Source organism: Salmo salar, chromosome 24, assembly GCF_965601325.2.
Source record: "Salmo salar chromosome 24, fSalSal1, whole genome shotgun sequence".
Taxonomy (NCBI): Eukaryota; Metazoa; Chordata; class Actinopteri; order Salmoniformes; family Salmonidae; genus Salmo; species Salmo salar.
Window position 1 is genome coordinate 43,407,680 of NC_138314.1, and position 23,221 is coordinate 43,430,900.

Genomic DNA, 23,221 nt, shown 5'->3' on the forward strand with positions numbered 1-23,221 from the left:
TCCCTCTAACTGACAAGGTAAAAATCTGTTGTTCTGCCCCTGAACAAGACAGTCAATCCACTGTTCCATGGTAGGCCGTCATTGTAATAAGAATTTTTCTTAACTGACTTGCCTAGTTAAATAAAATAATAGTAATCTAGCTTGTCCCCTCTATTGGAGAATAGTTATTCTTGTTTACAGATTTGGGTCCATGAGCTTAATCTGTGTCCGGGAAACCAGCCCATACACTCTCGTCCTCAAAATATACAGAAATATGTTCACTCAGAACATTGACTTGGAAAAGTCTTTATTGAAAAAACAAAAGGTCCATGAAAAAACAAGAATTTGTCAAATACATTGTAGGTTCACAAATGATAAGAAATATGGAATTCTCTGAGATTTACGTATAGATTAGGCAGATGGGTGTTCTAACCAGCTGCCAGCACCTTGACCCCTGACCCCTTGACCCCTGACCTCATTGTTGGAAAATGATGTGTAAGTAAGCATTTCACTGTTAGAATACAGCTGTTGTTCATGAAGCATGTGACAAATAAAATTGTATTTGATGACAAAATTAGTCTGGGATCTAGGAATCTGGTCATTTCAATTACTTCTGCCATTTTGTTGCTTTACAGAATCCCAGACTGTTGCTTATCAAATCCCAGACTGTAGCTTTAAGGGTCAGTTCAAATTTGGGGTCAAGGGTCAAAGCCAGTCTACTCTTTTTGGAATATTGAATATTTTGTCACATAAAAAGAATAAAAAACGTCTTGTACGTGAACGTGCCACTGAGAAACCGCATGGCATCTTTTAAGCAAGACAGTCTGTTGGTTAAACTAAAGACTGAAGACAGAAGGAAACTTAAAAAGTGCATTAGTGGTAAGAGGAATCACATTTGTCTTTTTTTGTTTGTTTTACTTCTCCCACCCTGTTCTTCACCCACTTGGAAGGTTCTTCTCAGACTCTGTCATGGTTGTTTTGACCGGGAGATGGGGGTGGAGGTGGTGGTGTTGGTGGTAGGAGGGGCTCCGACAAGGACCTTAGGGACTATTGTTCTTCAGCTTCTTACAGTGTTTAGCCTGCAAACACACAGACACACATAGAGTTAGGTCACTAGCTAAAGTAAGTTTCTTTTAAATTCCAGAGTTTAGTGGTTTAGTAACTGCTGAATCACATCGGGGGTTTTTTACTTCTTCGTTTTGTGACTCAACACCATTGTTGTTCAATTGTTCAATGCTTGCAGCTAAAAACACCTGGAGGATTTGCAAGAGATTAAGCCAACTACCAAATCATAATTCTGACTAATTTAGCATGTTATCTACCCAGCACTATACCTACTATATACTGCAATCTATGTAATCTTCCCAGTACTATATTTACTATATACTGTAGTCTATGTATTCTACCCAGTACTATATCTACTATATACTGTAATCTATGTTATCTACCCAGTAATATATCTACTATATACTGTAATCTGTTATCTACCCAGTACTATATCTACTATATACTGTAATCTATGTAATCTACCCAGTACTATATACTGTAATCTATGTCATCTACCCAGTACTATATTTTATTTAATTATGATTTTATTTCACCTTTATTTAACCAGGTAAGCTAGTTGAGAACAAGTTCTCATTTACAACTGTGACCTGGCCAAGATAAAGCAAAGCAGTGCCACACAAACAACAACACAGAGTTACACATGGAATAAACAAGCGTACAGTCAATAACACAATAGAAGAAAAAAAAGAAAGTCTATATACAGTGTGTGCAAATGGCGTGAAGAGGTAAGGTAATAAATAGGCCATAGTAGCGAAGTAATTACAATTTAGCAGATTAACACTGGAGTGACAGATGAGCAGATGATGATATGCAAGTAGTAATACTGGTGTGCAAAAGAGCAGAAAAGTAAATAAAAACAATATGGGGATGAGGTAGGTAGATTGGGTGGGCTATTTACAGATGGGCTATGTACAGCTGCAGTGATCGGTTAGCTGCTCAGATAGCTGATGTTTAAAGTTAGTGAGGGAAATATAAGTCTCCAGCTTCAGCGATTTTTGCAATTCGTTCCAGTCATTGGCAGCAGAGACCTGGAAGGAAAGGCGGCCAATGTAGGTGTTGGCTTTGGGGATGACCAGTGAGATATACCCGCTGGAGCACGTGCTACGGGTGGTTGTTGTTATCGTGACCAGTGAGCTGAGATAAGGCGGGGCTTTACCTAGCATAGACTTATAGATGACCTGGAGCCAGTGGGTCTGGCAACGAATATGTAGGCCAGCCGACTAGAGCACACAGGTCGCAGTGGTGGGTGGTATAAGGTGCTTTGGTGACAAAACGGATGGCACTGTGATAGACTGCATCCAGTTTGCTGAGTAGAGTATTGGAAGCTATTTTGTAAATGACATCGCCGAAGTTGAGGATCGGTAGGATAGTCAGTTTTACGAGGGTATGTTTGGCGGGGTGAGTGAAGGAGGTTTTGTTGCGAAATAGGAAGCCGATTCTAGATTTAATTTTGGATTGGAGATGTTTAATATGAGTCTGGAGGGAGTGTTTACAGTCTAGCCAGACACCTAGGTATTTGTAGTTGTCCACATATTCAAAGTCAGAATTGTCCAGAGTAGTGATGCTAGTCAGGTGGGTGGGTGTGGGCAGCGAACGGTTGAAAAGCATGCATTTGGTTTTACTAGCGTTTAAGAGCAGTTGGAGGCCACGGAAGGAGGGTTGTATGGCATTGAAGCTCGTCTGGAGGTTAGTTAACACAGTGTCCAAAGAAGGGCCAGAAGTATACAGAATGGTGTCGTCTGCGTAGAGGTGGATCAGGGAATCACCAGCAGCAAGAGCGACATCGTTGATATATACAGAGAAAAGAGTCGGCCCGAGAATTGAACCCTGTGGTACCCCCATAGAGACTGCCAGAGGTCCGGACAACAGGCCCTCCGATTTGACACACTGAACTCTGTCTGAGAAGTAGTTGGTGAACCAGGCGAGGCAGTCATTTGAGAAACCAAGGCTGTTGAGTCTGCCGATAAGAATACGGTGATTGACGGAGTCGAAAGCCTTGGCCAGGTCGATGAAGACGGCTACTATATACTACAATCTATGTCAAATCAAAGTTTATTTGTCACGTGCGCCGAATACAACAGGTGTAGACCTTACAGTGAAATGCTTACTTACAGGCTCTAACCAACAGTGCAATTTTAAAGTAGAAAATTGGTATTAAGTGAACAATAGATAAGTAAAGAAATAAATGCAACAGTAAAAAGACAGTGAAAAATAACAGTAACGAGGCTATATACAGTAGAGAGGCTATATACAGTAGCGAGGCTATATACAGTAGAGAGGCTATATACAGTAGAGAGGCTATATACAGTAGTGAGGCTATATACAGTAGCGAGGCTATATACAGGCACCTGTTAGTCAGGCTAATTGAGGTAGTATGTACGTTACTATGCATATGATAAACAGAGAGTAGCAGTAATGTAAAGGAGGGGATTGGCGGGTGGTGGGCGGCGGGCGGCGGGACACAATGCAGATATTCCGGGTATGTAATCTACACAGTACTATATCTACTATACACTGTAATCTATGTAGTAATCTACAAACACATTGCTTGTACTCTACATACACATTGCTTGTAAGGACAGTACCTTGAAGTTGGTTTCGTGGCACTTCTTGATGAGGCGGTCCATGAGATTCATCAGGTCTGTAACCCAGGTGGGGTCAGCGGGAGCACACAGCTTGAGTCCCCTCCTGGTAGTGAAGCTGCAGTAAGGAATGAGAGGGGAGACAGGTTACAGGGAGGTACAGAGAGTAAGGAATGAGAGGGGAGACAGGTTACAGGGAGGTACAGAGAGTAAGGAATGAGAGGGGAGACAGGTTACAGGGAGGTACAGAGAGTAAGGAATGAGAGGGGAGACAGGTTACAGGGAGGTACAGAGAGTAAGGAATGAGAGGGGAGACAAGTTACAGGGAGGTCCAGAGAGTAAGGAATGAGAGGGGAGACAGGTTACAGGGAGGTCCAGAGAGTAAGGAATGAGAGGGGAGACAGGTTACAGGGAGGTACAGAGAGTAAGGAATGAGAGGGGAGACAGGTTACAGGGAGGTACAGAGAGTAAGGACTGAGAGGGGAGACAGGTTACAGGGAGGTCCAGAGAGTAAGGAATGAGAGGGGAGACAGGTTACAGGGAGGTACAGAGAGTAAGAAATGAGAGGGGAGACAGGTTACAGGGAGGTTCAGAGAGTAAGGAATGAGAGGGGAGACAGGTTACAGGGAGGTTCAGAGAGTAAGGAATGAGAGGGGAGACAGGTTACAGGGAGGTACAGAGAGTAAGGAATGAGAGGGGAGACAGGTTACAGGGAGGTACAGAGAGTAAGGAATGAGAGGGGAGACAGGTTACAGGGAGGTACAGAGAGTAAGGCATATGCTGGGATCAAGCTCCTACTACTGGCATACAGTGAGGGAAACAAGTATTTGATCCCCTGCTGATTTTGTACATTTGCCCACTGACAAAGAAATGATCAGTCTATAATTTTAATGGTAGGTTTATTTTAATAGTGAGAGACAGAATAACAACAACAAAAATCCAGAAAAACGCATGTCAAAAATGTAATAAAATGATTTGCATTTTAATGAGGGGAATAAGTATTTGACCCCTCTGCAAAACATGACTTAGTACTTGGTGGCAAAACCCTTGTTGGCAATCACAGAGGTCAGACGTTTCTTGTAGTTGGCCACCAGGTTTGCACACATCTCAGGAGGGATTTTGTCCCACTCCTCTTTGCAGATCTTCTCCAAGTCATTAAGGTTTCGAGGCTGACGTTTGGCAACTCGAACGTTCAGCTCCCTCCACAGATTTTCTATGGGATTAAGGTCTGGAGACTGGCTAGGCCACTCCAGGACCTTAATGTGCTTCTTCTTGAGCCACTCCTTTGTTGCCTTGGCCGTGTGTTTTGGGTCATTGTTATGCTGGAATACCCATCCACGACCCATTTTCAATGCCCTGGCTGAGGGAAGGAGGTTCTCACCCAAGATTTGATGGTACATGGCCCCGTCCATCGTCCCTTTGATGCGGTGAAGTTGTCCTGTCCCCTTAGCAGAAAAACACCCCCAAAGCATAGTGTTTCCACCTCCATGTTTGACGGTGTGGATGGTGTTCTTGGGGTCATAGGCAGCATTCCTCCTCCACAAAACACGGCAAGTTGAGTTGATGCCAAAGAGCTCCATTTTGGTCTCATCTGACCACAACACTTTCACCCAGTTGTCCTCTGAATCATTCAGATGTTCATTGGCAAACTTCAGATGGGCATGTATATGTGCTTTCCTGAGCAGGTGTACCTTGCGGGCACTGCAGGATTTCAGTCCTTCACGGCGTAGTGTGTTACCAATTGTTTTCTTGGTGACTATGGTCCCAGCTGCCTTGAGATCATTGACAAGATCCTCCCGTGTAGTTCTGGGCTGATTCCTCACCGTTCTCATGATCATTGCAACTCCACGAGGTGAGATCTTGCATGGAGCCCCAGGCCGAGGGAGATTGACAGTTCTTTTGTGTTTCTTCCATTTGCGAATAATCGCACCAACTGTTGTCACCTTCTCACCAAGCTGCTTGGCAATGGTCTTGTAGCCCATTCCAGCCTTGTGTAGGTCTACAATCTTGTCCCTGACATCCTTGGAGAGCTCTTTGGTCTTGGCCATGGTGGAGAGTTTGGAATCTGATTGATTGATTGCTTCTGTGGACAGGTGTCTTTTATACAGGTAACAAACTGAGATTAGGAGCACTCCCTTTAAGAGTGTGCTTCTAATCTCAGCTCGTTACCTGTATAAAAGACACCTGGGAGCCAGAAATCTTTCTGATTGAGAGGGGGTCAAATACTTATTTCCCTCATTAAAATGCAAATCAATTTATAACATTTTTGACATGCGTTTTTCTGGATTTTTTGTTGTTGTTATTCTGTCTCTCACTGTTCAAATAAACCTACCATTAAAATTATAGACTGATCATTTCTTTGTCAGTGGGCAAACGTACAAAATCAGCAGGGGATCAAATACTTTTTCCCCTCACTGTAGCCGTGGGAAGTAGGGGTGCTGAGGGTGCCGGCAGAACCCACTGAAAAATCTGAATAAAAAATAAATAAATGTATTTTTAGAAAAATGTATATTTCACAAAAGTAGTCCATTGGGCCTTTACTAGTATTAGCGGACCGATATAGACGTCTGTAGCATGAGCAAAAACAGTTTTTCATCATCTCTGCTTCGACAAAAAAAGGTAGCTGTATAATTAAGAACAGTATCTTGCAGGATTTAATAGTTGTAATTGTAAAAGTTGTTGGTTGCCCTGTCCCTTTCTCTGCTATTGTCATTCTAATGGGATCCAGAAAGAACAAAACCCCGTTGTCAAACATTTACTTCAAAAGATGCAAAGTTATGGGCAAAGACACAATACATCTACATCAAATTAAATATATTTCTTGATCAAATAATATGGCAAATAACCACTTTTTGTGCAGTATTAATTTACCATCCTTACAAACAGTGGAGGCTACTCAGAGGACGAAGGGGAGGACCATCCTCCTCAGTGAATTTCATAAAAATAAAAAATGTAAAGCATTTTAAAAGTTTTCCTTTGTAGATGAAACTATACTAAATATAATCACATTTCACCATATAATTGATTAAAACACACTATTTTGAAATTAAAGTCTACAGTAGCATCAACAGAACTCTGTAGGGTAGCGCTATTGTGTAGCCGGAGGACAGCTAGCTTCCGTCCTCCTCTGGGTACATTGACTTCAATACAAAACCGAGGAGGCTCATGGTTCTCACCCCCATCCATAGACTTACACAGTAATTAAGGCAACTTCCGGAGAACGTCTTCCAAGCTATCAAAGCTCTTGCAGCATCAACTTACATGTTGTCCACCCAAGCAAAGGATCAGAGAATGAATCTAGTACTGAAAGCATAAACTACAGCTAGCTAGTTGACTCAAAGAGAGAGAAAGACAATAGTTGAACAGTTTTGAACAAATTAATATCTTCCAAAATGAAGGAGAATTAAGAGAGAGAAAGAGAGAGATGTTTCATCATTTTTTCCCCCACTTTCAGTTTCACTTACTTAGCTAGCAAATGCAGCTAGCTAGTTTTGCCTACTCAAACACCCTGCTCAAACAGAGGGATGCTATGTTAGCTAGCTGGCTATGACTATCCAACACAACACTGGAACTCTTCCAAGTTAAGGTAAACCTTTTTTTTTTATTGCCACAGAGGCTAGGTTGTAGCAACCTCATGATCGGTATAGTAGCTTAAACCTATCACTGTTACATTGAACTGGGTGAATGGAAAATGAGTGAGAGTCATCTAATATGCTGTAATAGAAGTAAGGTCATGCTCATGGAAAAATAATTGTCTTCCCTCACTGACCGCCACTGCTTACAAACCACTTAATGTAAATGTGCATTACTGTATTGTACATACAGTTGATGTTGGAAGTTTACATACACTTAGGGTGAAGTCAACAAAAACAAAATATAGTTTTGGCAAGTCGGTTAGGACATCTACTTTGTGCATGACACAAGTCATTTTTCCAACAATTGTTTACAGACAGATTATTTAACTTATAATTCACTGTATCACAATTCCAGTGGGTCAGAAGTTTACATACACTAAGTTGACTGTGCCTTTAAACAGGTTGGAAAATTCCAGAAAATGATGTCATGGCTTTAGAAGCTTCTGATAGGCTAATTGACATAATTTGAGTCAATTGGAGGTGTACCTGTGGATGTATTTCAAGGCCTACCTTCAAACTCAGTGCCTCTTTGCTTGACATCATGGGAAAATCAAAAGAAATCAGCCAAGACCTCAGAAAAAAAATTGTAGACCTCCACAAGTCTGGTTCATCCTTGGGAACAATTTCAGGTACAAAAGTATCTACAGTGCTGTGAAAAATGATTTGCCCCCTTCCTGATTTCTTTTTTTTTTTGCACATTTGTCACACTTAAATGTTTCAGATCATCAAACACATTTTAATACTACACAAAGATAACCCAAGAAAACACAAAATGCAGTTTTTAAGTGATATTTTTGTTTATTAGGGGAAAAAAGCTATCCGAACCTTCATGGCCCTATGTGACAAAGTAATTGCCCCCTAAACCTAATAACTGATATCGACATAACCTGAAAGGTCGCTCAGCAAGGAAGAAGCCACTGCTCCAAAACCTCCATAAAAAAGCCAGACTACAGTTTGCAACTGCACATGGGGACAAAGATCATACTATTTGGAGAAATGTCCTCTGGTCTGATGAAACAAAAATAGAACTGTTTGGCCATAATGACTATCGTTATGTTTGGAGGAAAAAGGGGGAGCCTTGCAAGCCGAAGAACACCATCCCAACTGTGAAGCACGGGGGTGGCAGCATCATGTTGTGGGGGTGCTTTGCTTCAGGAGGGACTGGTGCACTTCACAAAATAGATGGCATCATGAGGTAGGAAAATGATGTGGATATATTGAAGCAACATCTCAAGACATCAGTCAGGAAGTTAAAGCTTGGTCGCAAATGGGTCTTCCAAATGGACAATGACCCCAAGAATACTGCCAAAGTTGTGGCAAAATGGCTTAATAAGGACAACGAAGTCACGGTATTGGCGTGGCCATCACAAAGCCCTAACCTCAATCCTATAGAAAATTTGTGGGCAGAACTGAAAAAGTGTGTGCGAGCAAGGAGGCCTACAAACCAGACTCCGTTACACCAGCTCTGTCAGGAGGAATGGGCCAAAATTCACCCAACTTATTGTGGGAAGCTTATGGAAGGCTACCCGAAACGTTTGACCAAAGTTAAACAATTTAAAGGCAATGCTACCAAATACTAATTGAGTGTATGTAAACTTCTGACCCACTGGGAATGTGATGAAAGAAATAAAAGCTGAAATAAATCATTCTCTCTACTATTATTCTGACATTTCACATTCTTAAAATAAAGTAGTGATCCTAACTGACCTAAAACAGGGAATTGTTAATAGGATTAAATGTCAGAAATGGTGAAAAACTGAGTTTAAATGTATTTGGCTAAGGTGTATGTTAACTTCCGACTTCAACTGTAGGCTGGTCATCTAGGTTTGTACCTGTAGTCTTTCCATCCCCACGACGATAAAACAATGACCAATCCAGTAGTTGAGTACATTGAGACAACAAGTTGTTAATGATGATGTGGCTCAGTTGATAGAGAGTGCATGGTGCTTGCTAGGATTGTCGATTCGGTTCCTAAAGGGGGACCAGTATGAACATGTATGCAGTTACTCTGGACAAGAGGGAGTCTACTAAAAATGGAAAAGGAATGAATAGACCATTTTAGTTTTCACGTAGAAATAATTTGCAAAGTATTTCAAGAACCTGGAAAACATATACGTATCAAGCAAGTATTCTTATATTCCACAAGTATTATCAGATTAATTGTTTTGTACAGATAATTATCAGACTCAAGTTTGAAATGTTTTCACTAAAGTAGTGAACTGGGCCTTTTCTAGTCCTGTATTAGTGGACAGATATATAGACATCTTCAGCAAATCCCGCCCAGTATCCCCAAACTACCGTTGCTATGGCTACTGGGGGGCATGTGTAGTCTAGTCAGCAGTGCTACCACTACTAGACAATGCTTTGGAAAGGTTTCTGCTATAGACCTACCACGCACTGTACGGACTAGACAATACAACACCTTCATTGATTAGAATTATGTAAGTAGACAGGGTAAGGTATAAGCAAGATATACTGAACAAAATATAAACTCAACATGTAAAGTGTTGGTGGCATTTTTCATGTGATGAAGTAAAAGGTCCCAGAAATGTTCCATACGCACAAAAAGCTTATTTCTCTAAAATTTGTGCACTAATTTGTCTACATTCCTGTTAGTAAGCATTTCTCCTTTGCCAAGATAATCCATCAATAAGTTGATTAAACAGCATGACCGTTACATAGGTGCACCTTGTGCTGGGGACAATAAAAGGCCACTTTAAAATGTGCAGTTTTGTCACACAACACAATGCCATAGATCTCTCAAGTTTTGAGGGAGTGTCTAATTGGCATGCTGACTGCAGTAATGTTCAACAGAGCAGTCGCCAGAGAATTGAATGTTAATTTCTCTACCATAAGCCTCCTCCAATGTAATTTTAGAGAACTTTGCAGTACATCCAACCAGCCTCACAACTTCAGACCACATGTAACCATGCCAACTAAAGACCTCCAAATCCGGCTTCTTCACCTGTGGGATCGTCTGAGGAGGGGGGAGGGGGTGCTGAGGAGAATTTCTGTCTGTAATTAAGCCCTTTTGTGGGGAAAAACTCATTCTGATTGGCTGGACCAGGCTCCTGAGTGGGTGGGCCTATGCCCTCCTAGGCCCACCCATGGCTGCGCCCCTGCCCAGTCATGTGAAATCCATAGATTAGGGCCTAATGAATTTATTTCAATTAACTGGTTTCCGTCTATGAACTGTAACTCAGTAAAATCTTTGAAATTGTTCCATGTTACGTTTATGTCTTTGTTAAGTATAATAACAGCCCAGCCTTGCTTTCTTATAAGGCATGTGGAGTTTTCACCATATTTCTTATACCAAATCAAATCAAATCAAATGTTATTTGTCACATACACATGGATAGGAGATGTTAATGCGAGTGTAGCGAAATGCTTGTGCTTTTAGTTCCGACAATGCAGTAATACCTATACAATCCTCTCAACTCCACAGTGGGTGGTCGTTGTAAATCCAAACCAATGAAATACAAGTTTTTCACTTACACCACAGCGTCGATGGAGCAGCCTTGACCTCTGACCTGAGACTGGTAACCTACGACAACGTGTCTAGGGATCTCTCTCTGACTGACCGTCAGACAGCAGTCCATTAACATCTGGCCCTGAGTCACTGAGAGAGGAGAGAAAGAGAAGGTAATCAATCAAACAGTCAGCAGATAATTGCCTCAACAACAAATAATGGACACTTTACAATAATGTTTCATTTGTAAAGGGGTTATTACTTTTTTTAAATTACGATTATTTAATTATTTGTAAATGCATTATAAACCATTAATAAATGGTTATAAATCATTGATAAAAATAGTTCAATAACTGGTCAGTGTTTGCCAATATTATGTCCAGTTACTAACCATTTATAAATGCACTTACAAACGCTTATAATATTGAACCCTTATGTATCATCATGCATCCTTATTTTCAATAGTTGCACAGTTGAACAATAGTTATTTTCTCACTTTTAGGTGTGATGTAATTGGTGCTCTGTCCCAGGAATAGAAAAGGTTGGTTTTCATGATGCGTCTTGACCCACCTTTGAAACCCTTTACATCCAGGACATTATTCAATCATCATTCCTAATTCCTTACCAGATTATATCAACACACTTACCACTTCTCTGTAATCGTCCAAGTATGGTGAACGCTCTGGTGTGAAATGGTAACCTTAATATCACTAGTTGGTGAAACAGCGGAGGAGGCATCCTCTCACAACGTTGAATGTTTTGTTACTGATACCTAGGGCTGTGACGGTCATGAAATTTTGTCAGCCTGTGATTTTCATGCAAATAACTGCCGGTCTCACTGTAATTGGTCATTAATTAACATAAACCTTTTTAGCATCATTGAACATAGCTGAATGAAATAGAAGGGATATTTTCCCCAAACGACTATTCTTTGTTGGGCGGTTAACAAAAAACAGGTCCTCCTATCAGAAATGGTGCGTGGGTAAAATCACAAAGGAAGCCAGGAAAAAAAAGCCATATTACATATTTGTGTTGTTTGCTCTATAACCTGTTAGTTCACATCCCTTGCCACCGTGAAATATAGGCCTAACGGTCAAGACAATAAGAAGACACATTGGCAGAATAAATTCAACCACACCTTTGTTTCATCACAAAACCAGAGAGCAACCTCTGTCCAGTCCACGAACAGTTACATGATCTACAGCATGGTCAAGCAAGTTCATGTTTCTGACATTTTCTGACTACTAAACAACTATTGATTTAGACCCACAGTTAGTTACCGAAAGTTGCAAAGAAAACAGGAGCTGCCTCCACTACTCCAGCACCATTTCAACTTCAATATTTCAACATCATTTAATCACCTACAGTATGCTTAGTCTAATAGTGATAGCTAAGACAACTAAGATACCAAAAACAATTTAGTCCAAACAATGTAAATGAAATATGATATGCCTGTCCATGGTACTGATTTCTGTGTGTGTGTGCATAGCCGCGGGAAGTAGGGGTGCTGAGGGGGCTGCAGCACCCCCAAAAAAAATCTGAATAACAAACAAATATTAATTAAAAAATTATATATGTGATATGGCTGTCCATGTCACTGATTTCTGTGTGTGTGTGCATAGCCGCGGGAAGTAGGGGTGCTGAGGGTGCCTGGGCCTTTACTAGTCCTGTATTAGCTGACCGATATAGTAGTATAGTGGAGACTAAACTACTTCCTGCGGCTATACAGTGCCTTTTGGAAAGTATTCAGACCACTTGAATTTTTCCAAGAATTTTTACGTTACAGCCTTATTCTAAAATGGATTAAATAAAAAAATATCCTTAGCAATCTACACACAATACCCCGTAATACATTTTTGTAAATGTATTAAAAATTAAAAACAGAAATACCTTATTTACGTAATATATATCCTCTTAAGACTAGGGGGCAGTGTTCGGAAGTTTGGATGAATGACATGCCCAAAGTAAACTGCCTGTTACTCAGGCCCAGAAGCTAGGATATGCATATAATTGGTAGCATTGGATAGAAAACACTCTGACGTTTCTACAACTGTTAAAATAATGTCAGTGAGTATAGCAGAACTGATATGGCAGGCGAAAACCTGAGGTAAATCCATCCGGAAAATTAGTTTTTGAGGTCACAGGCCATTTCAATGCTAGCCTATGGGAAAAACAAATAGATAGGACCCAGATTGCCGTTCCTATGGCTTCCACTAGATGTCAACAGTCTTTAGAAAGGGTTTCAGGCTTGTTTCTTGACAAATGAACAAGTAGTTGTAGTTTTTCCAAGGTGTCCTTCATTAGAAAAGTAGTCTTGTTGCGCGCGTGAATTTTATTGTTTATTTAGATATTAGAGTACCTGTTTGACTTGTTTGGACGAACTTTACAAGTAACTTTTTGGATTCGTTTGTATGCATGTTGAATGAGTGGATTACTGAAATAAATGGCGCCAACTAAACTGACTTTTTTGGATATAAAGAGGGACATTATCGAACAAAACAACCATTCATTGTGTAGCTGGGACCCTTGGGATTGCAAACAGAGGAAGATCTTCAAAGGTAAGTGATTTATTTTATCGCTATTTGGGATTTTGTGACACCTGTGCTGGTTTGAAAAAGTATTTTCATGTGGGGCGCTGTCCTCAGATAATCGCATGGTATGCTTTCGCCGTAAAGCCTTTTTGAAATCTGACAACGCGGTTGGATTAACACGAAGTTACGCTTTTAAACGATGTAAGACACTTGTATTTTCATGAATGTTTAATATTACGATTTTTGTATTTTGAATTTCGCGCTCTGCAATTTCACCGGATGTTGTCGTAGTGGCACGCTAGCGGGACACCGATCCCAAAGAGGTACATAAGTATTGAGGCCCTTTGCTATGAGACTCAAAATTGAGCTCAGGTGCATACTGTTTCCATTGATTATCCTTGAGATGTTTCTACAACTTGATTGGAGTCCACCTATGGTAAGTTCTATTGATTGGACATGATTTGGAAAGGCACACACCTGTCTATTTAAGGTCCCACAGTTGACAGTGCATGTCAGATCAAAAAGCAAGCCATTAGGTCGAAGGAATTGTTTGTAGAGCTCTGAAACAGAATTGTGTCGAGGCACAGATCTGGGGAAGATTACCAAAAATGTCTATAGCATTGAAGGTCCCCAAGAACACAGTGGCCTCCATCATTCTTAAATGGAAGAAGTTTGGAACCACCAAGACTCTTCGTAGAGCTGGTGGCCCGGCAAAATTGAGCAATCAGTGGAGGAGGATCTTGGTCAGGGAGGTCACCAAGAACCCGATGTTCACTCTGACAGAGATCTAGAGTTCCTCTGTCGAGATGGGAGAACCTTCTAGAAGGACAACCATCTCTGCAGCACTCCACTAATTAGGCCTTTATGGTAGAGTGACCAGACGGAAGCCACTCCTCAGTAAAAGGCACATGACAGCCCGCTTGGAGAAACAAGATTCTCTGGTCTGATGAAACCAAGATTGAACTCTTTGGCCTGAATGCCAAGGGTCACGTCGGGAGGAAACCTGGTAGCATCCCTACAGCGAAGCATGGTGGTGGCAGCATCATGCTGTGGGGATGTTTTTCAGCGGCAGGGACTGGGAGACTAGTGAAGATCGAAGCAAAGATGAATGGAGCAAAGTACAGAGAGATCCTTGATGAAAACCTGTTCCAGAGCACTCAGGACCTCAGACTGGGGGCGAAGGTTCACCTCCCAACAGGACAACGACCCTAAGCACACAGCCAAGACAATGCAGGAGTGGCTTCGGGCACAAGTCTCTGAATGTCCTTAAGTAGCCAAGCCAGAGCCAGACTTGAACCCGATCGAACATCTCTGAAGAGACCTGAAAATAGCTGTGCAGCAGCGCTCCCCATCCAACCTGACAGAGCTTGAGAGGATCAGCAGAGAAGAATGGGAGAAACTCCCCAAATATAGGTGTGCCAAGCTTGTAGCATCATACCCAAGAAGACTCAAGGCTGTAATCGCTGCCAAATGTGCTTCAACAAAGTACTAAGTAAAGGGTCTGAATACTTCTGTAAATGTGATATTTCAGTTAAAAAACAAAACAATAAATTTGCAAAAATAAAACAGTTTTTCCTTTGTCATTATGGAGTATTTTGTGTAGATTGATGAGGGGGAAAAACAATTTAATCAGTTTTAGAATAAGGCTGTAACCTAACAAAATGTGGAAAAAGTCATGTGGTCTGAATACTTTCAGAAGGCACTGTATGCGTGTGTGTGCGAGTGTGTGTGCGCAAGTAGAAACAAACATGTTGACTCACCCAGAAATGCCATCCTCGCCCCTTTATTGACTCTTTCATATGCTTTTAGTTTTTGTTGTCCTGGCTAAAATGCTCGCTAGCTGGCTTCCCTTGGCATCCATGAATACACAGCACTGCCTCCTATACACTTAATTTAGAGTTATTTATGCAACTTTAGTTGTGATACAGTACAAACATCAGGCTATATGTTTGGATTTTTATTACATTCTAAGGCTGCATGTTCGACACTAATGATGATTCGAAAAAAAAGTAACATGAAAGGCATGAGCTCTGTTTCTTGTGCAGACACTTCTCTCATTCACTATTTGATTTGACAAGCACTTAATACTTATCTCACCAATCAGACTATTGATTCTTAATTTAATCTGGTCTTTACATGTATTCTACTGATATAAATTTGGAATTATTTTTTATTTAGAATGGCCCCAAACAAACAAACAAAATATTCGTAGCCTGCGCTCGAATAGCGAATGGAGGTTACATGTGTTAAAGCTGTTTTAATATATAAGCCGGTCCATGAGGCTGGTGGAAGCTATCCCTAAAGTAAATTTAATTAAATTGCCAAAATTATATAGCCTAATTAGCCTACTCCTATCTATACAAATGTAAATAAAATCATTCAAAATTGCCGACTAAAGCGTGATTTGGCAACATTAACTTATTTTTTTTTAATGTGGATTTCATGACTGGGAATACATATATGCATCTGTTAGTCACATTTACCTTAAAAAAATAGTAGGGGCGTGCAACGGCCGTCAAAAGGAGTAGACCAAGGCGCAGCGTGTTGAGTGCTCATCATGTATTTATTGTACTGAGAACACATAAACAAAGAAACAAAAACTGACGGCCAAACAGTTCTGTCAGGTTAGCAACACTAAACAGAAATTAACCACCCACAAAACCCAAGGAAAACAGGCTGCCTAAGTATGGCTCCCAATCAAAGACAACAATATACAGCTGTCCCTGATTGAGAACCATACCCGGCCAAAACAAAGAAATACAAAACATAGAAAAAGGACATAGAATGCCCACCCTAGTCACACCCTGGTCTAACCAAAATAGAGAATAAAACCCTCTCTATGGCCTGGGCGTGACAGTATACCCCCCCCCCCCCAAAGGTGCGGACTCCGGCCGCAAAACCTAAACCTATAGGGAAGGGTCCGAGTAGGCATCTATCCGCGGTGGCGGCTCTTTGGTGGCGACTCTAGAGCGGGGTCCCTCGCCGCGGGCCCAGACTGCAGGGCGACTCCGGGAGCTCCGGACTGGAGGGCGACTCCGGGAGCTCCGGACTGGAGGGCGACTCCGGGAGCTCCGGACTGGAGGGCGACTCCGGGAGCTCCGGACTGGAGGGCAACTCCGGGAGCTCCGTACTGGTGGGCGACTCCGGGAGCTCCGGACTGGTGGGCGACTCCGGCAGCTCCGGACTGGAGGGCGACTCCGGCAGCTCCGGACTGGAGGGCGACTCCGGCAGCTCCGGACTGGAGGGCGACTCCGGCAGCTCCGGACTGGAGGGCGACTCCGGCAGCACCGGACTGGAGGGCGACTCAGGCAGCTCCGGACTGGAGGGCGACTCAGGCAGCTCCGGACTGGCGGGCGACTCCGGCAGCTCCGGACTGGCAGGCGACTCCGGCAGCTCCGGACAGGCGGGCGACTCTGGCACGGGACTCACCAGCCTGAGGAGACATGCAGGAGGCCTTGCTCTGGGAGCAGGCACAGGACTCACCAGGCTGAGGAGACTTGCAGGACGCCTGGCTCTGGGCGCAGGCATAGGACTCACCAGGCTGGGGAGACTTGCAGGAGGCCTGGCTCTGGGCGCAGGCACAGGACTCACCAGGCTGAGGAGACTTGCAGGAGGCCTGGCTCTGGGCGCAGGCACAGGACTCACCAGGCTGGGGAGACTTGCAGGAGGTCTGGCTCTGGGAGCAGGCACAGGATAGACCGGGTCCTGGAGACGCACTGGAGGTCTGGAGCGGACGGCCTGCACAACCCGTCCTGGCTGAGTTGTCACTATAGCCCGGCATGGGCGGAGCACTGGCACAGGGCGAACTGGGCTGTGCTGGGGAATGATGGCTGCCGTGCGTAGAGCAGGCGCAGGGTAGGCTGGACCTAGGAGATGCACTGGTGTCCAGATGTGCTGCGCCGGCGCACTTCTTCCTGGCTGAGTGCCAACTCTAGCACGGCACTTGCGGGGGGCTGGTATCGACCGCACCGGACTGTGCGTGGGGATGGGCGACACCGTGCGCACTTCCGCATAGCACGGTGCTCTCCACGTCAACCGCTCCCCACGGTAAGCACGGGGAGTTGGCTCAGGTCTATTGCCTGACTTACCCCAACTCCCCGTGTGCCCCCCCCCCAAAAAAAAACATTTGGGGGCTGCCTCTCAGGCTCCTGTAGCTCCCTTAACTTGTTCTGCCAGAATCGACGTTCCAACTTCCATGTCCATCCTTCTCCCCGGTGCTCCAATCCACGCTGCTTGGTCTTCTTGTGGTTCTGTAACGGCTGTTGCAGGGAGTAGACCAAGGCGCAGCGTGTTGAGTGCTCATCATGTATTTATTGTACTGAGAACACATAAACAAAGAAACAAAAACCGACGGCCAAACAGTTCTGTCAGGTTAGCAACACTAAACAGAAATTAACCACCCACAAAACCCAAGGAAAACAGGCTGCCTAAGTATGGCTCCCAATCAGAGACAACGATATTTGTAAGTCGCTCTGGATAAGAGCTTCTGCTAAATCACGTAAATGTAAATGTCAATGTCCCTGATTGAGAACCATACCCGGCCAAAACAAAGAAATACAAAACATAGAAAAAAGGACATAGAATGCCCACCCTAGTCACACCCTGGTCTTACCAAAATAGAGAATAAAACCCTCTCTATGGCCAAGGCGTGACATGGCATGGATCAGACCACCATTTACCTCATGCAACTCAACACGTCTCCTTTGCATAGAGTTGATCAGGCTGTTGATTGTGGCCTGTGGAATGTTGTCCCACTCCGCTTCAATGGCTGTGCGAAGTTGTTGGATATTGGCAGGAACTGGAACACGTTGTTGTACATGTCGATCCAGAGCATCCCAAACGTGCTCAATGGGTGGCATGTCTGTTATGCAGGCCATGGAAGAACTGGGACATTTTCAGCTTCCAGGAATTGTGTACAGATCCTTGCGTCATGAGGCCGTGCATTATCATGCTGTAACATGAGGTGATGGCGTTGGATGAATGGCATAACAATAGGCCTCAGGATCTCATCACTGTATCTCTGTGCATTCAAATTGCCATCAATAAAATGCAATTGTGTTTGTTGTCCATAGCTTATGCCTGCCCATACCATAACCCTACGTTCACCATGGGGCACTCTGTTCACAACGTTGACATCAGTAAACCGCTTGCCCACACAACACCATCTGCCCGGTATGGTTGAAAAGAAGGGGCGGCAGGTAGCCTAGTGGTTAGAGCGTTGGGCCAGTAACCGAAAGGTTGCTGGATCAAATCCCTGAGCTGACAAGGTAAAAATCTGTCATTCTGCCCCTGACCAAGGCAGTTAACCCACTGTTCCCCAGGTGCTGAAGACGTGGATGTCAATCAAGGCAGCCCCCCTGCACCTCTCTGATTCAGAGGGGTTGGGTTAAATGTAGGATGTATGTCAATTTAGCATAGACACTCTAGCTACAGATATCTCTGCTATCATGATTTAGGCTTAGCTAGTTATGTTATTCACTGCTAGCTAATAATAATAATAGCTAGCTAGCTAGTGTTTAACATTACTTGCCAACACTAATAGCCAGCAACCACTGATTAAAGGGGTTAGCTAGTTATCCCTATTTTTGCTAATACACTAACTAGCCTGTTAGCTAGCTAGCTAGATAGTAAGTTAGTCTTAAAATTGGAACTACTACTGTGCTGACAAAGGATGCTAGCTAGCTAAATTACCAGCTAACGTTACCTAGCTAAAGACAGTACCTGAGTTCAAAGGTTAGATAACTAGCTAGCTAGCGTACTAATCTAAACTAGCCAGCAAACATGATCTACTTCGCTAGCTAACTATATCATGCCAAAGATTATCTCGTGCTAAATCATTTAGCAGAATTTCTACATTCAAAAATATGTTTTAGATTTTACCTAAAGCTAGTTAGCTAGCTAGCTAACGTTTCCTAGCTAGCTAGGTAGGACAGAGGTGCTAGCAAACATTAGCTTTGCAGCAGAACTTCTGTATCCAAAAGTGAAACAAATTGCATAGAGAATGTACCCTTTCTCCTATGTCACCATTTTTTATCTTGTGAACAATGTTTATTTTGTGCAATCTCTTCCATCTGGCCTTTGCACACTTATCATAGCCACATCCATCCTGATTCTTCACAATGCACTGTGACATGATGTAAGTGTCAACACAAAAATTCTGGGCATGGTCCAGGTTGTCTTTATTTCAAGAGCATTTCAAAGATTGGTATCTCTCACCAAAGTTTGGGGAATTTCTCCGAAACTAGCAAACCACTATGACTTGAGATCTTCAGATGATGATCATTCCTGCAATAAACAAGTGTACCAACGCATCATCCACGGTTTCAAACGTGGGGCAATTGACGCATCATGGGAGTTTGACCATTGGTTTTGAAAACGCAACCATTTCCATTCCTGGGACAGAGCAACAATGCATCACACCTAAAAGTGAGAAAATAACTATTGTTTAACTGTGCAACCATTGAAAATAAGACGAGATAGCATTTTATTGAATACAGAAAGAGAGGGGAGGGATAGAAAGATGGAGGTTAAAGAACGAAATGTGAGAAAGAGAGAGAAACAGATGTAGGAAAAGGGGAGGAGGGAACCTGAGGTGAACAGGCCACACGTATTACAGAGATTAGTGTGTGTGTGTGCGCGCATGTGCGTGTGCGCGTGCGCGTGCACGGGTGTGTGTTTGCCAATGTGTGTCTTTGTGGGAGTGATTGAGTGTCCCCTTTTTTGGGTATCTGAAAACAGAAATATGGTTAAACAGTTTTAAGTTGTGTAAGACTACATCTGTAATGTAACACTCCCTTTATCGTGAGCCTCTGATTAGGCATGGCTTGACTTTCTCAGGAGTTATGTCGTTTTAGTTGTGGGAAACAGGGTGATGGACCATGTCCAATGATTTCTAATGGTTATTTCAGTCCAACACACTATTGTGGACGTAGCAGAGCACACATGAACACAGAGAGGGAGAAATAAAGATAGTGAGTGAGTGAGAGGGAGGGCGGGAGAAAGAGAGGGAGAGAGACATGGACAGGAAGTGGAGGGAGAGAGCGAGAGATTTAAGGGAGCGAGAGTGAGAGAAATCAGTAGTGTTCATGTTGATTTGACACTGTAGTTAAATGATGCATGTCTATCTCTTTTATCTGGCTGGGAATTCCCCTGTAACTTTATAACACTACAGACACTAGACGGTCAAACTATATGGTAGTGTTAGGTAATAGCTCGTTCACACACACACACACACACATTTGCACACGCACACACACACTCCTTCTCTGTTAACAGAATTCTATTCACTGAGTGCCAACATTTAGTTTCCTGGTGGGAGAGGTTATAACATGAGTTGACTATTCAAGGACCTCATATGATGACAAAGTATTTTCTAGTGTGTGTGTGTGTGTGTGTGTGTGTGTGTGTGTGTGTGTGTGTGTGTGTGTGTGTGTGTGTGTGTGTGTGTGTGTGTGTGTGTGTGTGTGTGTGTGTGTGTGTGTGTGTGCCTGCACTTTTTTAGTTTCTGAAAATGTTTGATCAAAATGGGACCTGATTTGAAATATTTTTTACATTTTAGTTGGTCCAATCTACTGCACTGGCCAGTCAGATAGCTCACATAACCGTGCATACAGATTCCACGACCCTGGCCATAGAAAAGTTTGATACCAGCCTACGTGAGATTTCATAATGTTTAAAACCACGACCAGAGAGAGAGACTGTCAAAGAATACAGCAAACAGCTGCTGAGTTTAAGTTTTTAACTTTCTATTCAGCATTGTCAACACTGTTTTTATTCAACACTATTACAAAACATAAAACGTGTTCTCTCTACTTCCACTTCCACTTGAGCTGCAAATGCAGTGAATGAGTAGCCAAGTGTATCGATAGCGCTGTGTTTTTATTATTAGTAGCAGCTCGTCCTGTCTATTTTAATAGGGAGGGATATTTAACTTTCTCTGGTCATAGGAACAACATGAATTTGTGCCGGAGGCAGATGCGGTGTGACTCGACTTTAGCCATCAGGTGGAAGACGTTGTCCCCTCTCTCTGGTCAGTCTCACCGGAGGAAAGGAAGGAGAGAGCAGGACCGTGTGAGGCGGACCCTCTGCTGTTCTCTCCCTCCCTCCGCTGAGACTAATGCGGTGTTCAAAACTACTGGGAACTCGGGAATCTCAGACTTCAGTGTGTTCAAGACAACTGGGAACTCAGAAAAAAATTGAGATCCGACTGGGAAAAAGTCGGAATACCAAGTAGGAAACTTGAGTTAGAGCTCCAATGTTACGACCTGAAGATCACTGACATCCTGATTTAAACACATTTTTTTTTAACCAGAATTCCCAGTTGTCATGTGGTGCTCTGGGAACTCTGAGGTCAAGTCATGATGTCCGTGATCTTCAGGTCGGAAAGTCGGAGATCTACAAAGAGGCCCAAGTTCCCCGACTTGGAATTCCGAGGTGGATGACCGTTCAAAGCGATTTTTCCCAGTCGGAGCTCGCAAGATTTCCGAGTTCCCAGTTGTTATGAACGCGGCATTGAACCCACCATGCCCATCAGATGTAGGTACCATCAGTCCAGCTAAATAAAAAAGTGAATTATTTAAATTTATGCTCAGCTGTGCCTCGCAAGTGCTACACCAACAGATCTATTTTGTTATCAAAGCTCGAGTTTTGAAATATAATATGGTCTGAGAAGAACAATATTGTCAAGCCAGGCATGTAGCCAATATGATGTGGTAATGTATTAGACCTACTGCACAAACCTCATTTTTATTAGGTTAATGTTACATACACAAAGTGAACGTGTGTCAAATATGTAATCTGAAAATGTCGTATGTTAAAAGCACTATTTGAATGTCCCTAATCTACTTTCTGCCTAAATTTTCCAAATAGGAGCTAAGTTCGAACCAACTAAAAATGTTATGTTCAGGTAGCACTTTGACCAAAAAGTTGAGTAAACCAAAAAAAAGACAGGAACCAGTTGCTGAATAATAATTAATTGAATCAACTACATTTTTACGGTGTATGTCTGTCTGTCTGTCTGTCTGTCTGTCTGTCTGTCTGTCTGTCTGTCTGTCTGTCTGTCTGTCTGTCTGTCTGTCTGTCTGTCTGTCTGTCTGTCTGTCTGTCTGTCTGTCTGTCTGTCTGTCTGTCTGTCTGCCTGCCTGCCTGCCTGCCTGCCTGCCTGTCTGTCTGTCTGTGTGAGTGTGTGCCTCGTGAGTATCTGTTTATCTTGTTGTAAAGTAATAAACCCACTAATAAAGACATATCTACATCCCGTTATGATGATTAAGTAACCAAGCCGTCCAGTAACTGAGAGGACTGACCCTGGAAACAGCTGTAGAGGAACAGTAACAGAGGACTGACCCTGGCAACAGCTGTAGAGGAACAGTAACAGAGGACTTACCCTGGCAGCAGCTGTAGAGGAACAGAACACAGAAGAGGATCTTGGCAATGCCCACGGCAGACATCATGACTGGTCACCGATAACCTGAGCTGTTCTGATGGGTCTGGACTGGACTAAAACTGTGTGTCTGAAGATATGTGTGTGTGAGTGAGGATGCCTTCTGGAGAAGTGAAGTGTGTGAAGTGTAGATTTTGTCTGTTATTGATGTTATGTAAGGATTTCCACAAGTCTGTCTTACCCTGTTGTGTGATGGTTCCTAGCATGCTGTTAGCTCTGCTTTGTGATTACACTACCTCCCTGTCCTTATAGGCTCTATCCAGTTTCACTTTTAGTCACACAAACTCCCCATTGGTCTTTTGGTAAACCTCAGACTGCCCCTCCTACTGGTCATTCATCAACCCATATATCTATTGTGTGTGTGTGTGTGTGTGTGTGTGTGTGTGTGTGTGTGTGTGTGTGTGTGTGTGTGTGTGTGTGTGTGTGTGTGTGATTGAGAACCTCTATGTAGTTGAATGTGATTCCTTTTATGAAATGTTATTTTTTTTGTTTATTGTGCTGAATTATATTGTTTTATA

General features: G+C 42.9%; 1 protein-coding gene across 2 annotated transcripts; it reads right to left on the reverse strand.

Moving 5' to 3' along the window:
- Positions 1–269: 269 nt before the first annotated feature.
- On the reverse strand, positions 270–23,004 carry ccl19a.1 (chemokine (C-C motif) ligand 19a, tandem duplicate 1). Of its 2 annotated transcripts, XM_045706844.2 has the most exons (5): positions 22,885–23,004; positions 22,647–22,773; positions 10,760–10,883; positions 3,633–3,747; positions 270–1,058 (listed from the first exon to the last, which is right to left on the reverse strand). In XM_045706844.2, the coding sequence occupies exons 2-5, from the start codon at positions 22,711–22,713 to the stop codon at positions 1,020–1,022; spliced, it is 345 nt and encodes a 114-aa protein (XP_045562800.1). In that variant the 5' UTR covers positions 22,714–22,773; positions 22,885–23,004; the 3' UTR covers positions 270–1,019. The 2 variants fall into 2 exon arrangements, with proteins under 2 accessions (XP_045562800.1, XP_045562799.1); XM_045706843.2 differs by having other exon boundaries at positions 22,647–22,953.
- Positions 23,005–23,221: the final 217 nt, after the last annotated feature.

Coding starts and splice junctions, on each gene's coding strand:
- ccl19a.1 (XM_045706844.2), bottom strand. CDS start 22,713: ATGATGTCTGCCGTGGGCATTGCCAAGATCCTCTTCTGTGTTCTGTTC. Junction 10,884..22,646: donor CCTCTACAGCTGCTGCCAGG/GTAAGTCCTCTG, acceptor CTCCTCTCTCAG/TGACTCAGGGCCAGATGTTA. Junction 1,059..3,632: donor GCCACGAAACCAACTTCAAG/GTACTGTCCTTA, acceptor GTGTGTTTGCAG/GCTAAACACTGTAAGAAGCT.